This window comes from Hyperolius riggenbachi, chromosome 3 (genome assembly GCF_040937935.1).
Source record: "Hyperolius riggenbachi isolate aHypRig1 chromosome 3, aHypRig1.pri, whole genome shotgun sequence".
Taxonomy (NCBI): Eukaryota; Metazoa; Chordata; class Amphibia; order Anura; family Hyperoliidae; genus Hyperolius; species Hyperolius riggenbachi.
In genome coordinates, this window is record NC_090648.1 from 29,714,570 (window position 1) to 29,729,509 (window position 14,940).

At 46.9% G+C, this 14,940-nt stretch overlaps 1 protein-coding gene across 1 annotated transcript in view; it reads right to left on the reverse strand.

Moving 5' to 3' along the window:
• LOC137560896 (phospholipid scramblase 1-like) overlaps nucleotides 1–14,940 on the reverse strand; it is a 38,442-nt gene that overhangs the window by 21,311 nt on the left and 2,191 nt on the right. Inside the window, exons 2-3 of the mRNA XM_068272056.1 lie at nucleotides 7,042–7,081; nucleotides 1,565–1,674 (exon numbers count right to left, since the gene is read on the reverse strand). Of these exons, the coding sequence (XP_068128157.1) occupies nucleotides 1,565–1,674; nucleotides 7,042–7,051 (120 nt within the window). The 5' untranslated portion in view covers nucleotides 7,052–7,081. The remainder of the gene's footprint in view (nucleotides 1–1,564; nucleotides 1,675–7,041; nucleotides 7,082–14,940) is intronic.

Sequence of the window (14,940 nt, forward strand, 5' to 3'; positions counted from 1 at the left end):
TTCATCTCTGCGAAGAGATAACGAATCCTTCTGAATCCTGTTCCTGGTCCTGTTTGTGGATTGCGTTCATCTCTGCGAAGAGATAGCGAATCCTTCTGAGTCCTGTTCCCTGTATTACTTCAGTCTTAGTCAGAGTTCCTGCTTATGTCATATATCGGTTCATTGCCAATATATACATATGTTAGTCAGACGTTACGAATAGTTTCATTGATAGCTGTAATTGTAATACGCTAGGAAAACATACTTATTGTATATTTATCTGTGTTACGTTCATCTATCTCGATCCTGCTATTTCCTGTCTCTCCTGTCCTGTCTTTGTGAGGCACGCCATCGCCGCAACGCATTGGCTGCCTCATTCCAGTCTGTCTGGTTTTGGACGCTTGCTGTCGCTAAGTAATCGCTAGCTAGCAAGCGTTCATTCTGTCTACCTGTCCTGATCTCCTCAGTCCTGGTTTATGCGCTCAGCGCTACTTTGCGCTGAGACGTTATTACGAAAGTGTTTGTGGCTGTTCAGATCTGCACCGGCTCTGTGCACCACAATCTCCTATTGGAGTCAGTCCTCTCCTCCACTAAACTGGGGATATCCTGATCCCTTGTGCTGGTGTGTGTACCTCCTTCACGTCAGCTTATGTGTTGTATGCTGACTGTGGAGATTACACCTCCAAGCTTAACATTCAGTCAGACACGCTGCAGGTTCGTGCCAATTTTTATCTGTTAAATATGAGTGTTATACTACATTAAATGATCTTTACTGAACGTAGTAGTTGCAGCAATGCTGGATCTCCAGAACAATATTTAGATGTGCAGAGACCCAGGCTGTACACATCTAGTCTAACTTTCTATGAAGTGGCTGGCTACCTAACTCTCAGAACAATTATAGAAAGGGTTTGTTATGTTGGATTCCGTGAGTTTGGACTGGTGAGGTGTGTCTGGCCTGGTAATAATTTGTGTGTACCTTTTATAGATTTATTTTGAGAAAGAATATAAGTTCTGTATATAACCTATCAGTTTGTTATTGGTGTTGTCAATACTAATGAATATAGGTGACGGTCTTCCCTTGTGTTAAAAAAGTGTCTTGTCTGGAACACCAAAATAGCCAGAAATGGCCCTGTCCAACAATATAGGTAGCCAGAGGTGGCCACCAATGTAGGTAGTCAGAGTAGTCCCCAGTGTTAGGTAGCCAAAGCTTCCCCTCCACTATGGATAGTGGTGAGCAGAGGGGTGGAGTGGATCTAGGATCCAGCCACATATGCAATCCATCCTCCTCCTACAGAACTACCTGCACCACGCAGTTACATGATGAAAGACACCGCTGCAGCCATGGAAACTGGAATGCCTAGGAGGAAGAGAGATTGCGTGCGTCACTAGTTCCCAGAGAGGTGAGTCGCTTCACCCCTCCAATCAGCTGGTCACTCTGCATGGGCCATTTCCTCCCTTCTCCACCACTTCACCCTGGGCGGCGACCCACATTGACCTCCCCCTATGAGGGGCCCTGGACCAAGGAAAGAAAAAACATCCCTTTTTGCAATGCAGCAGGAATTTGCATGTAATCAATAATACCAACCCCTGCAAGCCATTCCAGGCCTGGAGGCACTATGGGTTTGGAGTGTTGGCTATCAAAGAATTTGGTGCCATTCTCCCACTGAGGCTGTGTCTGGACAGGGGCTGGACTTTCTGTAAAAAATAAATAAATACAAATATTAAACAGATAGGAAAACGGAGGAAAAAAAGAAGCAAGAAATTTGACCTCTAGTGCCTAATGGACTATTTGCATTCGAAACAACCCAAACACCTATAGTTGGTAGAGGCTGGTGCAGGATTCCTAGGTAAATGTAAACCCACAATTCAAAGGAGGAATCCGCACAAAGACTTGCTGGAACTTCAAGAAAACTTTATTGTCCCATCACACATGTTAGCAATACATCTGACTTTATAACCGATGGACGTTTCAGGGCCTGTATGGTACCCTCTATCAAGGCATGGGGTAGACAAACATGTACACGTTTGTCTGCCCCATGCCTTGACAAAGAGTACCATACAGGCCTCGAAACGATTGTCGATTAAACAGTCTTATGTATTGTACATGTGTGTGATGGGACAATAACATTCACTTGATATTCCAGTAAGCCTGTGTGCTTAATGGACTATATGAGTGTCCCATAGGCACTAATGCAAATATGGGCAATTAGGCACCCAAAGCAGAAATTTGGGCATGCAATAATTATCGTTTTCAAAAATACAACATTATAGTTTTTGACATTTTTTATATTTTTTTTTTGTCATTTTTAGCTTTACTTGTAATTAGTGATGTCGCGAACCTCCGATTTTCGGTTCGCGAACTTCCGCGGAAGGTTTGGTTTGCGGAAAAGTTTGCGAACCGCAATAGACTTCAATGGGGAGGCGAACTTTGAAAAATAGAACAAATTATGCTGGCCACAAAAGTGATGGAAAACATGTTTCAAGGGGTCTAACACCTGGAGGGGGGCATGGCAGAGTGGGATACATGTCCAAAGTCGCGGGGTAAAATCTGGATTTGACGCAAAGCAGCGTTTTAAGGGCCAAAATCACATTCAATGATAAATTGCAGGCCTAAAGTGCTTTCGAACATTTTGCATGTGTATACATCAATCAGGGAGTGTAATTAGAGTACTGCTTCACACTGACACACCAAACTCACTGTGTAACGCACCACAAACAGCTGTTTGCGTAGTGACGGCCGTGCTGGACTGGTGCGCACCATGGCAAGAGTGTAGGCCGTGGCTGTTTTCAAGCCCATATGGTCGCCGGGCTGTGGTAGCTAAATGATAGAACAACAGTGACTGTCCAGCTGATCAAATTTGGTCTGACCACAATGAAGCAACGACCTTATTATCTTTTGTGTGCCACCCCCACCCGAGACACTCAAATAGCCGGCAGTCATTGCTTCATTGTGATACGCAAGCCCCTTCACCGCGGCAAGGTAATGATCACGAAGGGGGATGGGCACATGTACATGCCTTTTGTTTTTTTGTTGCAGCCGCCCGCAGTGCAGCCAGAAAAATTAGGCAGGCATGTACACGCACCAGAAAAATTAGTATAGCAGCCGCTGCTAGCAGCGGCCTTAAAAATTCAGGAATCCGCCTAGAGTCCTGGACCCTGATGGTGGTGGCGGAGAAGGTAGTCAAGCGGCCTGCAGGCAGAGATGCTGTGTGTGGGGACTGACTTAGTCTTTGGTCGTGCAGTAGCCCTCCGGGATCCATGCCTCATTCATTTTGATAAAGGTCAGGTATTGAACACTGTCGTGACTTAGGCAACTTCTCTTCTCAGTGACAATGCCTCCAGCTGCACTGAAGGTCCTTTCTGACAGGACGCTTGCGGCATGGCAAGAGAGAAGTTGTATGGCAAATTGGGACAGCTCTGGCCACAGGTCAAGCCTGCGCAACCAGTAGTCCAAGGGTACATCGTCGCTGCTCGCAGTGTCTACATCCACACTCAAGGCCAGGTAGTTGGCTACCTGCGGCCTGCCAATCCAGGCGTTGGTGGAGGGTGGATCCGGAAGGACTATGGCGAGGCGTTGGACTAAAGAATGTCCGCATGTCCGACATCACCCTGTGATCGCTGGAGCGTCCTGTCCTTGCCTGCGTGGACTTGGGAGGAGGAGGATTACTGCCAGTGGTACCTTGATTGCATTGTGCTGTCACATCACCCTTAAACGCATTGTAAAGCATCATTGACAGCTTGTTCTGCAAGTGCTGCATCCTTTCCACCTTCTGTTGAGTTGTTAACAAGTCCACCACTTTGTGCCTGTACCGAGGGTCTAGTAGCGTGGCCACCCAGTACAGGTCATTCGCCTTGAGTTTTTTGATACGGGGGTCCCTCAACAGGCTGGACAACATGAAAGAGGCCATCTGCACAAAGCTGGATGCAGACGTACTCTCCATCTCCTCTTGCTCTTCCTGAGTGACGGCACGCAACTCCTCTTCCTCCCCCCAGCCACGAACAATACCACGGGAACGTGGAGCAGCAGAAGCCCCCTGTGACGGCTGCTGCGGTTGTTCTTCTTCCGCCGCCTCTTCCTCCTCCACAGAAACACCTTCCTCATCATCATCATCATCCGAGTCTGACTCCTCTCCTTCCCCACACGACTCCTCTTCTTCCTCCTCCTACACCCTCTGTGCTGCCGCAGGTGTTGAGGAAACATCTGGTTCGGATGAAAATTGCTCCCACTACTCCTCCTGCTGTAACTGTTCTCGTTCATGCTCCTCCACAGCTGTATACACCACTCTACGCATGGCACGCTCCATGAAGTAAGCGTAGGGGATCAAGTCGCTGATGGTGCCCTCAGCGCGACTCACCAGTTTGGTCACCTCCTCAAAGGGCTGCATGATCCTGCATGCATTTCGCATCAGTGTCTAGTTGTTGGGCCACAACATCCCCATCTTCCCAGATTGTGTCCTTCTACTGTAATTATACAGGTACTGGGTGACGGCTTTCTCCTGGTCTAGCAGGCGAAAGAACAGGAGCAGGGTGGAATTCCAGCGAGTCAGGCTATCGCAAATCAGGCGTCTCACCGGCAAGTTGTTTCTACGCTGAATGTCCGCAAAGCGTGCCATGGCCGTGTAAGACCGCCTGAAATGCCCACACAACTTCCTGGCCTGCTTCAGGACGTCCTCTAAGCCTGGGTACTTGGACACAAATCTTTGCACAACCAGATTCAGCACATGTGCCATGCAGGGTACATGTGTCAGCTTTCCCAAATTCAACGCGGAAATGAGATTGCTGCCGTTGTCACAAACCACGCTGCCGATCTCCAGCTTGTGCAGGGTCAGCCATTGCTCCACCTGTTCGTTAAGAGCAGCCAGGAGAGCTGCTCCAGTGTGACTCTCCGCTTTGAGGCAAGACATGTCTAAGACGGCGTGACACCGTCGTACCTGGCATGCAGCATAGGCCCTGGGGTGCAGGGGCTGTGTAGCTGGAGAGGAGACAGTGGCACCAGCCAAGGAGGAGTAGGAAGATGACGACAGCGAAGAGGATGTAGCAGGCATAGAGGAGGTGGCAGGAGGCCTGCCTGCAAGCCATGGAGGTGTCACAAGTCGGTCCGCTGCGCAGCCACGTACTCCCTGCTTGCTGCCATCGGTCACCAGGTTGACCCAATGGGCTGTGTACATAATGTAGCGGCCCTGCCCATGCTTGGCAGACCAGGCATCCGTGGTCAGGTGGAGCCTTGACCCAACGCTCTTTGCAATAGATGACACCACTTGCCTCTCAACTGCACGGTACAGTTTGGGTATGGCCTTTTGTGAAAATAATTGCGGCCTGGTATCTTCCGCTGCGGTGTCCCAATGGCCACAAATTTATGTAAAGCCTCTGACTCCACCAGCTTGTATGGTAATTGCTGGCGAGCTAATAGTTCCGCCACGCCAGCTGTCAGACGCCGGGCAAGAGGGTGACTGGCAGACATTTGCTTATTACGCTCAAATACTTCCTTTACGGACAGCTGGCTACTGCTGTGGGCGGAGGAGAAGGAACCGCTCAAGGGCAGAGTCGGTGTGGAGGAGGGTGACTGTGAAGGTGCAAGGGAGAAAGTGGATGAAGACAATGCACCTGAAGGAGGAAAAGGAGAAGGAGGGTGGCTTTTCTTTTGGGTGCTGCTTTTCCTCAGGTGTTCTTGCCATAGCTGTTTGTGCCTTTTCTCCAGGTGCCTTCGTAAGGCACTTGCCCCTACGTGAGAGTTGGCCTTTCCACGACTCAATTTTTGCTGGCAGAGACAACAGATGGTTTTCCTCCGATCTGAGACACACATGTTAAAAAATTTCCAAACCGCTGAGCCCCCCTGGGGTGATGGCGCTATGGTGGCATCAGCAGCTGACGTTGAAGAGTATGTTGGCTGGGTGTCCATAGCTGGCGTTACATGGCGCCGGACACTGCCCCCAGCTATTTCGGAGGACGAGCTCCCTCTGCTTCTATCATGGACTCGTCTCCTCCTACTCCTCTCTGTCTCCCCCTCTGAACTATGCCCCTTGGTCATCTCCTCTATTGGGAACATACGTCACATCCATATAATCGGCATCATAATCCTCCTGCGCAGCTTCGCTTTCCTCAGACACCTCCACAACTGCACCAACATCAGGTGGTTCATCATCCCCCTCCTCACACGTTACGTCCATACTATCGCCACCTAACTCAGACGTATGAGGTGGTGTACCTGCGCCTTCTTCTTGTTGTTGCAGTAGTGGCTGTGAATCAGTGATTTCACCACCATCACCATGCACAGACCTGCCGGTGCCAGGTGGCCTTACTCTGGGTCTGCCTCTACCTCTTCCTCTACCTGGTTTGTGACCTGGGTTCACTCAACACAACAGGTAGTTAGATGCAGTGACCTGGGTTCACTCAACAGAAAGCTAGGTATATGCAGTGATGAGGTGGGTTAAGTAAACACAACAGGTACTGGGTATATGCAGTACTGGCTGGGTAGTACAATGTGCAGCTCCCTGTCACAAACACAGGTAGTCACTGAATGTGCTGGGCTGCTGGCAGTGGCACACACACTATGAATTAGCAAGGCTGTGCATGCAACAAAAGTGTCAGTTTGACACACAGAAAAAAATAAAAAGTACAGGATTAGCTCTAAAAAGGGGTGCTATAAAAGCAATAATAATCAGCCAGGAGCAAGCTAAGCAGTCAAGAACCTAACTAATTTGTCCCTAGGAGAACAATCTGCAGCAGCTCGCCCTAGTCTGTCTAATAGCAGGCAGACGAGTGAGTGTAATGGCCGCCCGAGGCTGCCTTATATAAGGGGGGTGGGGCTCCAGAGCTCAGTGTAGCCTGACTGGCTACAATGTGCCTGCTGACTGTGATGCAGAGGGTCAAAGTTGACCCTCATAGTGCATTATGGGGTGAATCGAACTTCCGCAAAAGTTCGCCTGGTGTAGGCGAACGCGAACCACCAAAGTTCGCCTGGAACCGTTCGCTACATCTCTACTTATAATAAGAACTCTGGAGGGTGAGCCAGAGTTTTAACATTAGTTCACTGTGATGGATACTTAATAACCCGGTCCTTACCTGAAGACATGCTGATCTGCAGACAGGACTCAGGCTACATCTGTAATGGAAATAGGGATAACAGTAAAAAATGTAATAAAATATTTAAATGTGAACTTATTATAAAATATGTGTTTTTTTTTGTTAACTGTATTTAACGCTTTCTGGTAAATAGGAGAGGTGGCCTTCAGTAACATTCTACAGCTGAATCCTCCACATTTTATAGACTCAGGTGTGTCCCCAGCCACATGGCCTGGCCAAGGAGGAGCTTTTGCAGTTGGTGATCCTGATCAGACTACTGCTGCAGATCGACATCGATATACAGTACTGGTGCGAATAAAATGTAAATATTCACTCCACAAGGTGCTAATGTTTGATGCATTTCATGTGTGTGGGGTGCTGTTTGCTGCATTGCATGTGTAGGGACCACATTTGTTGCATTTCATGTGTGGGTTAACATTTTCTGCATTTTATGTCTGGGGTAATGACTGCTGCGTTTCATATGTGGGGTAATGTTTTCTGTATTTCATGTCTGGGAGGTATTGACTGCTACATTTCATTTCTGGGGTAAAATTTGCTGCATTTCATATGCTGAGGTGCCATTTGTTGCATTTCATATGTGGAGGTAATGTTTGCTGCATTCCTTATTTGGGAGACATTTGCTGCATTTCATATCTGGGGTAACGTTTTCTGCATTTCATATCTGGGAGGCGTGGTTTGCTGCATTTCATATCTGGGGTAATGTTTGCTGCATTTCATATTTTTGGAGGTAGCGTTTGCTGAATTACATATATGGGAAGTGTGACCTCACCCTTCAATTCCTGTTTCCTTTGACACAGCTAGCTATTCAGCACCTCAGTGAGACCTTGTTCACATTGCGTTCCTTCCACGTTGGGCGTTTTTTGAAGTAATTTTTCTTTCTGATTCCCGGCGATTACCTGCATGCTGGTTTTTTTTGTGAACCGCTTTTCTAAGCGGATTTGTCGCGCGATTGCATTTTTTCACTTCCTGACGTTAGTCAGGAAGTGAACTCCTTGATCCGGAAAATAATAAATACAATGTATTTATTCTTAAAAATTAAAACGCAATCTCTGCACAAAGCCATTTTGTGAGCATTTGCGTTTTTCCTATACCTTCAATTGAGGCAAAATCGCCTCAAAAATGGCCCATGCACCGCTTTTCTGAGCGGATCGGAAACGAACCACTCAGATTTGAACTGTCTCAAAGAGAATCATAGTGTAAGCGCTTTCAGGGCGATTTTGTTTTGAAAAATCACCAGCACTTAAAAAATTAGAAAACCGCCTTTCGTGTGAACGAGCTCTTACTGAGGAGCTGCAAAACTCTCAAGAGAGGAAAATCCTGAGTGTCTACAGATTGAGTGCTCACAACCTCGAAATAGAGTCTAGGAGACACAGACAGACGTACAAACCCAGGGAGGAGAGACTATGCCAATACTGTGACCAGAAGACCCTTGAGGATGAAAGCCACTTCCTGCTGCACTGCCCTAAATATACTGCAACCAGGGACACTTACTTTAAGAAATTGTTGGAACTTTTCCCAGACTTTCTTACATTGGAAGATGAGAGAAAAACATATATCTTACTGGGAGAAGAGGAATCCACAGTGACAATCGCTGCACACTTGTCACAGCATGCCACAGAGTGAGAGGAGCATAACGGAAATGTAAACCTAAAACATGTCCACAGACTGCTTAGCCATTGTCCCCCTACCCCACCCCCTCCCATGTCCCCTATTTCCCCTTGCTTTGGCAATACCTGTAATGAATCTTGGTCATGCCAATAAAGCTATCTTTGATTTGATTCTGAAGGCATTCAGCACTGCAGACAAAGGGCATCATTCACAAAGCTTTTTTACCTGTTTTCCTCTGTTTTCACTTTGTCTATGTTATTTTTTTAAGCTTCCAATGAGCAAAAATATAATATAATTAAGGTAAGAAAAGTAATATTGAAATGAGGTTAATCAGGAACAACTTACTTTGAGTGATTATTTTGCTTGTGAATGCGCTGAAAGGTTATTTTTATCAAATAGGTGACAAATAAGTTATTTATGAGAAGTTTTGTGAGTAGAGTGCAAAGTAACCTTTTATACTGGTTGGCGATTTTGATTGTATGTACAATCAATACAATCTACAATCTCGTTCAGAGATCGGGTAAGCTGCCACCACTTCTCAAGATCGTGAGAAGATGTGATTCTAATTCTAGCTAGTTCTGTAGGAAAAAGGTTATTTCAACAACCTAACTGGGCATAACAATATAATAATAAAACAATTATGGTAACACTATCTGAAAGGCAGGATTCTCTGCAGAGGATATTCAGAACAAACGCTAGAGTGAAACTATAATTGTTTACGTGGCTGGATAGTGTACTGGTTAAGGGCTCTGCCTTTGACATGGGAGACCAGGGTTTGAATCCTGGCTAGGTCAAGTACCTATTCAGTAGAGAGTTCAAGGCAAGACTCCCTAACACTGCAGGGTGGCCTCCTGAGCACGTCCCAGTGGCTGCAGCTCTTGAGAGCTTTGAGTCCGACAGGAGAAAAGTGCTATACAAATGTTCGGATTATTATTATTATTATTTTAAAACAAAATTATGCATCAAATATTACACAACAAGGTCAAAAATTATGTAACAGACGAGCTGAGATTTACGGAAAAAACTAAACGTAGCATAGATTGAGCAGTCTATGGAATGACATATGGTGTCCACATCCCTCTGACTTCTGGTGTCCTTTAACCACTTCAGGACCTAAGGCAGGCTTACACCCCCCTAGTGACCAGGCCATTTTTCATTACACAGGGCCAGGGCAGTTTCTAGGCTAAAATGCACCCAGGGCGAGGATGTAAAAATTGCGCCCCCACGCGGAGCCAGGTATAGGTGCCCGCAATATAGGTTAGCCAGGTTCAGTTGCACTCAGTATAGGTAGCCAGCTATAGGTCCCCCTGGTATAGGTAGCCTCGCATAGGTGCCCCAGTATAGGTTAGCCAGGTAGGTGCCTCCAGTATAGGTAGCAAGTATAGTTGCCCGCAGCATAGGTTACATAGGTAGGTGCCCCCAGTATAGGTTAGATGGGTAGGTGCCCCAGTATAGGTTAGATGAGTAGGTGACCCCAGTATAAGCTAGATAGGTAGAAGCCCCAGGTATAGGTTAGATAGGTAGGTGCCCCCAGTATAGGCTAGATAGGTAGGAGCCTCCAGTACAGGTTAGATAGGTAGGTGCCCCAGTATAGGCTAGATAGGTAGCTGCCCCCAGTGTAGGTTACATAGGTAGGTGCCCCAGTATAAGCTAGATAGGTAGGTGCCCCCAGTATAAGCTAGATAGGTAGGTGCCCCCAGTACAGGTTAGATAGGTAGGTGCCCCCAGTAAAGCTTAGATAGGTAGAAGCCCCCAGTACAGGTTAGATAGATAGGTGCCCCCAGTATAGGTTACATAGGTAGGTGCCCCCAGTATAAGCTAGATAGGTAGGTGCCCCCAGTATAAGCTAGATAGGTAGGTGCCCCCAGTACAGGTTAGATAGGTAGCTGCCCCTAGTATAGATTATATAGGTAGGTACTCCCAATATAGGTTAGATAGATAGGTAGGTGTCCCCCACCCCCACATAATGGAGGTCTTGGGTTGGCACTGACAGGACAACAAACCTACCTTAGTTGGTAAGCACCCCACCCCCAGTGGCACATGCAAGTCCTCCCAAACCCCCTCAGCCAGAGAGAACCCCCCAAGTAATTGTGTCACAGCCACCTTAGAATCCCCCAAATGGCCCATACAGGTCCTCCAGATTTATATTATTCAATTCACTGAGAAACCAGCATGACTGACATAATTTATGAAACTTAAATAGAAAATACATGCAGCTCACAATGAAACAAAAGTTTTGTGTGCAATGCTAGACAATACACTAAATTGCAGAGCATTACTTTAGGTAAGATTTCCATCCATTATTGTGTACAGCATTGTTTGTGTGAGACATGCATCCCTGCCTTGGCTGTCAGGGCTCTGCATAATGTCACACACAGTAAGCAGAGGAATTCTGTGCCATCTGCTCCTGGCTGCAGAGGTCATATACCTCCGGAGCAGACGACACAGTCTCACAGGATTACACTGGAGATTTATACCTGGCTGGCTGGCTTGAAAAGAAAAATAATGCGGACATCCTGGACAGAGCAGAACGCAGCTTTTTGTCCTGTTGCTGCTTCTGCCTGGTCTTCTTAACGGAGACAGAGGGGCGGGCTCGGTCGGCTGGCTGCCTTACTCTCATTGGCTGGAGAAAGGCACCAGCTCAAAAATGAGAGTTAGTGATTGGAGGGCGGGAGGGAAGGGAGAAAAAAAAGAAGCCTTATGCTTCTCACACAGTGCAGCCGCCGGGGACCTGGCTGCTTATATCTGCTGTACACACGTGTGCACAGAAAATAGCGTAAAAACTGAGCGGCTCCCTAGCAGTGTCCTCCATCCTGCGCCCACCTTCCTTCACCTGCTGGCCTGCGCTCAGTGCAGTCGCACTGCCCGCACGGTGGTAGAAACGGCCCTGCACAGGGCTGTGCAGCTTTGTTACGGTGCTGCACCGCCCTACAACTCAACACACAAATTATTTTCACCTCCTTTTAGTGTCCTTAATAGGACACTCTGTCGGACGGAAGTCTATGATCGCTGCTGCAATCTTTATATATCTATATATATAATAGAGTAAGTGCCTCAACCTTCGAGCAAGAAGAAGAAGTACTTTGCATGAGAAAATGAATGCGTGCTCAATCACCAAGTTTTAGGCTTCTTTTCCACGGACTGTTGAGCTGTGTGCTCAGCAAGCAGTTACCAGGCAGCAGTAAGCAGTTACCAGGCAGCAGCAAGCAGTTACCAGGCAGCAGCAAGCAGTTACCAGGCAGCAGCAAGCAGTTACCAGGCAGCAGCAAGCAGTTACCAGGCAGCAGCAAGCAGTTACCAGGCAGCAGTGAGCAGATACCAGGCAGCAACAAGCAGTTTCCAGGCAGTAGTGAGCAGTTGTAAGAGTTTGAGAGGCATGTTACTGCCTATCAACTGTCCGTGGAAAAGAGGCCTACCCTAGCAAGTCTAGCTTTGCAAATCTTTTTTCACGTTAATTTTCGCCTAAGGCCAGTCATTTTCGCATTACTTGCGTATGATTGCGGACATTTTCCACATAAGGGCATTAGCGCCCGCATTCAAAGAAGTTTCTTGCGCATTATTGCGGGCATTTTTCCGTATAAACGTCCGCATAGATTGAATTTCCATGCGGATTATTGTGGACATTTTTCCGCATAAGGGCATAAGCATCCGCATACAATGAATTTTCGATGCTGGTCGAAAACGCAAATATTTCTGAAGATTTTCGTGAAAATTCGCCAAAAAACGAAAACGGGATTTTTGAGGCGAAAATTCGCAAGCAACACTGCTACATGCTACATTAGCACTATCCAGGAGCGCCACGGGGAGGATTCCCAATGCCCCCCTTTAATACAACCGGGGGGACCACAGGGTCCCAGGCTCTCTCACTGCCTGGGAACCACAGCGACACCCCGGAGGGGGAGGCGCAGGCGACCCCCCCCCCCAAGCGTGGCCAGCGTCGGGGAGAGCCGTCCACACCCACCTCCCAATATTAAAAACAGGCATTTACCTTAACGTCCATTGCGTTCTGCTACATGCGCATTAACTTGGGGGCACCACATGAGAAAGGAGTGAAGCATGGGTCACCCCGAGCTTTAGAGCTCAGGGCTGGCTCACATACAGCACTCCAGAGGGGGGGGGGGGGGACAGGTGCAGACAACTCACTCCAGGGCTCACACCACCGGAGCAAGCCATCCACCACCTGCCTCCAAAGGATACAAACTGCAAAAAATACTTTCCATGAGAAAATTAATGCGCATGTAGCAGAACGCAATGGACGTTAAGGTAAGTGCCTGTTTTTAATATTGGGAGGTGGGTGCAGACGGCTCTCCCTGGCGCTGGCCACGCTTGGGGGGGGGGGGGGGTCGCCTGCGGCACCTAGCCTCCCCCTCCGGGGTGCCGCTGTGGTTCCCGCAGTCCCTCCGGTTGTATAAAAAGGGGGCATTGGGAATCCTCCCTGTGGCGCTCCTGGATAGTGCTAATGTAGCATGTAGCAGTGTTGCTTGCGAATTTTCGCCTAAGTCATTTTCGCATCGAAAATCCTGTTTTCGTTTTTTGGCGAATTTTCACGAAAATCTTCAGAAATATTTGTGTTTTCGACCAGCATCGAAAATTCATTGTATGCGGATGCTTATGCCCTTATGCGGAAAAATGTCCACAATAATCCGCATGGAAATATAGACTATGAATGTATTTTGTAGGTACTGATCTTTTGCAGGAACGGATCTTTTGCAGATAATGATCTTTTGAATGTGTACAGCAACTTTGTGTGCAGCATCTTGCAAAGATTTCTATCTAATGGGGAGTGCAGCTCAATAGAATAGACTGCGTAGGTGTGGCTCTGATACTACATGGAAGGGGGTAAAATTGGTCTGTGATCTTTCATTTTTCCAAAGACTTTTATCTGATGTGTGTACCCACCTTTATTCTTCTTGCTTCAAGGTTGAGGCACGTACTCTATTAGATAGATAGAAGATGCGGCGTATGCTAAGACGCGGGACGGCTAGTATATATATATATATATATATATATATATATATATATATATATATATATATATAAACAAGAGGGAGGATTTTCCCTCCCTCCCGCCCCCTCCCTCCCCCCTCCCCTCTGTGCATCAGCCTATGAGAGGGACACAAATTAGAGCCGCTATGAGGGACAGCCGAGTGTCCCTCGTACAGCGCTGCAGGAGATAGCAACGCTGTACAATTGTAAACACAGGGGATTTCTTTCGCCTGTCGGCTCAGCCGTGGTCGCGTGAATCGACCTCCATGATCCGGCAGGGAATGATCGCGCATGCACGTTCCCTGCTAAACTGCAGCTCCATCAGGACTTGACGCCAATCGGCGTTAGGCGGTCCTGGGGCTGCCGCCGCGGTCACGCTCGTTGGCGTGATGTGGTCGTTAAGTACAGTGATTAAAGACCACTACTATAAAACATTAAATAATAAAACAGGATTATCACCATTCAATGCACATAGAGGCATTGCTCACATCTAAAACACCAGCATTTCTAGATTTTTTGTGCAATATTTTTTTGCTTACTTACGCGCTGCGATTTTTATAAAGAGCTTTTCTAAGCAATTTTGCAGAGCGATTCTTTTTTTTTTTCCACTTCCTGACATCAGTCAGTGAACTCTTTCAGCTGGAAATGAATAAATACAATGTATTTATACATGAAATCGCTACAAAGCGTTTTTTCAAGCTCTTTGCATTATCCCTATATCTTACATTGAGGCAAATCGATTTAAAAATGACCCAGGCACTGCTTTTCTGAGCGTATCGGAAACGAACCGCTCAGATGTGAACTCTCTCATAGGGAATCATTCCACAAGCGCTTTTAGGGCGATTTTGAAAATCGCTGGTGTTTAAAAAAAAAAAATGCCCTAGGGCCTGTACACACTGAAAAACGCAAGCAAAATCGCAAGCGCATGTAGTTTTTAAAATCGCAAGTGCATGTAGTTTTAAAAATGCATCATATGCATTTTTAAAAACGCATGCGCTTTTGCCTGCGTTTTTGATGCGTTTGCGTTTTTCTTGTAATTGCTGATTGGCTAAAGAATCCTTTGTTTTTTTTTTCTAGTTTACACTTCAACAGGAATCAGGAAATTGCAGAGACTTCTTTGATACTGACTTCTGAAAAGCGCAGGCAAAAACGCAAGCGCATGCGCTTTGAATGAGTTTTTTCAATCGCTGTGCTTAAAAAAGCACAGCAGGCACTGCGATTGCGTTTTTCTAAAAACGCATCACACCAGTGTGTACAAGTCATCATGATTTTCATTCTTTTTCA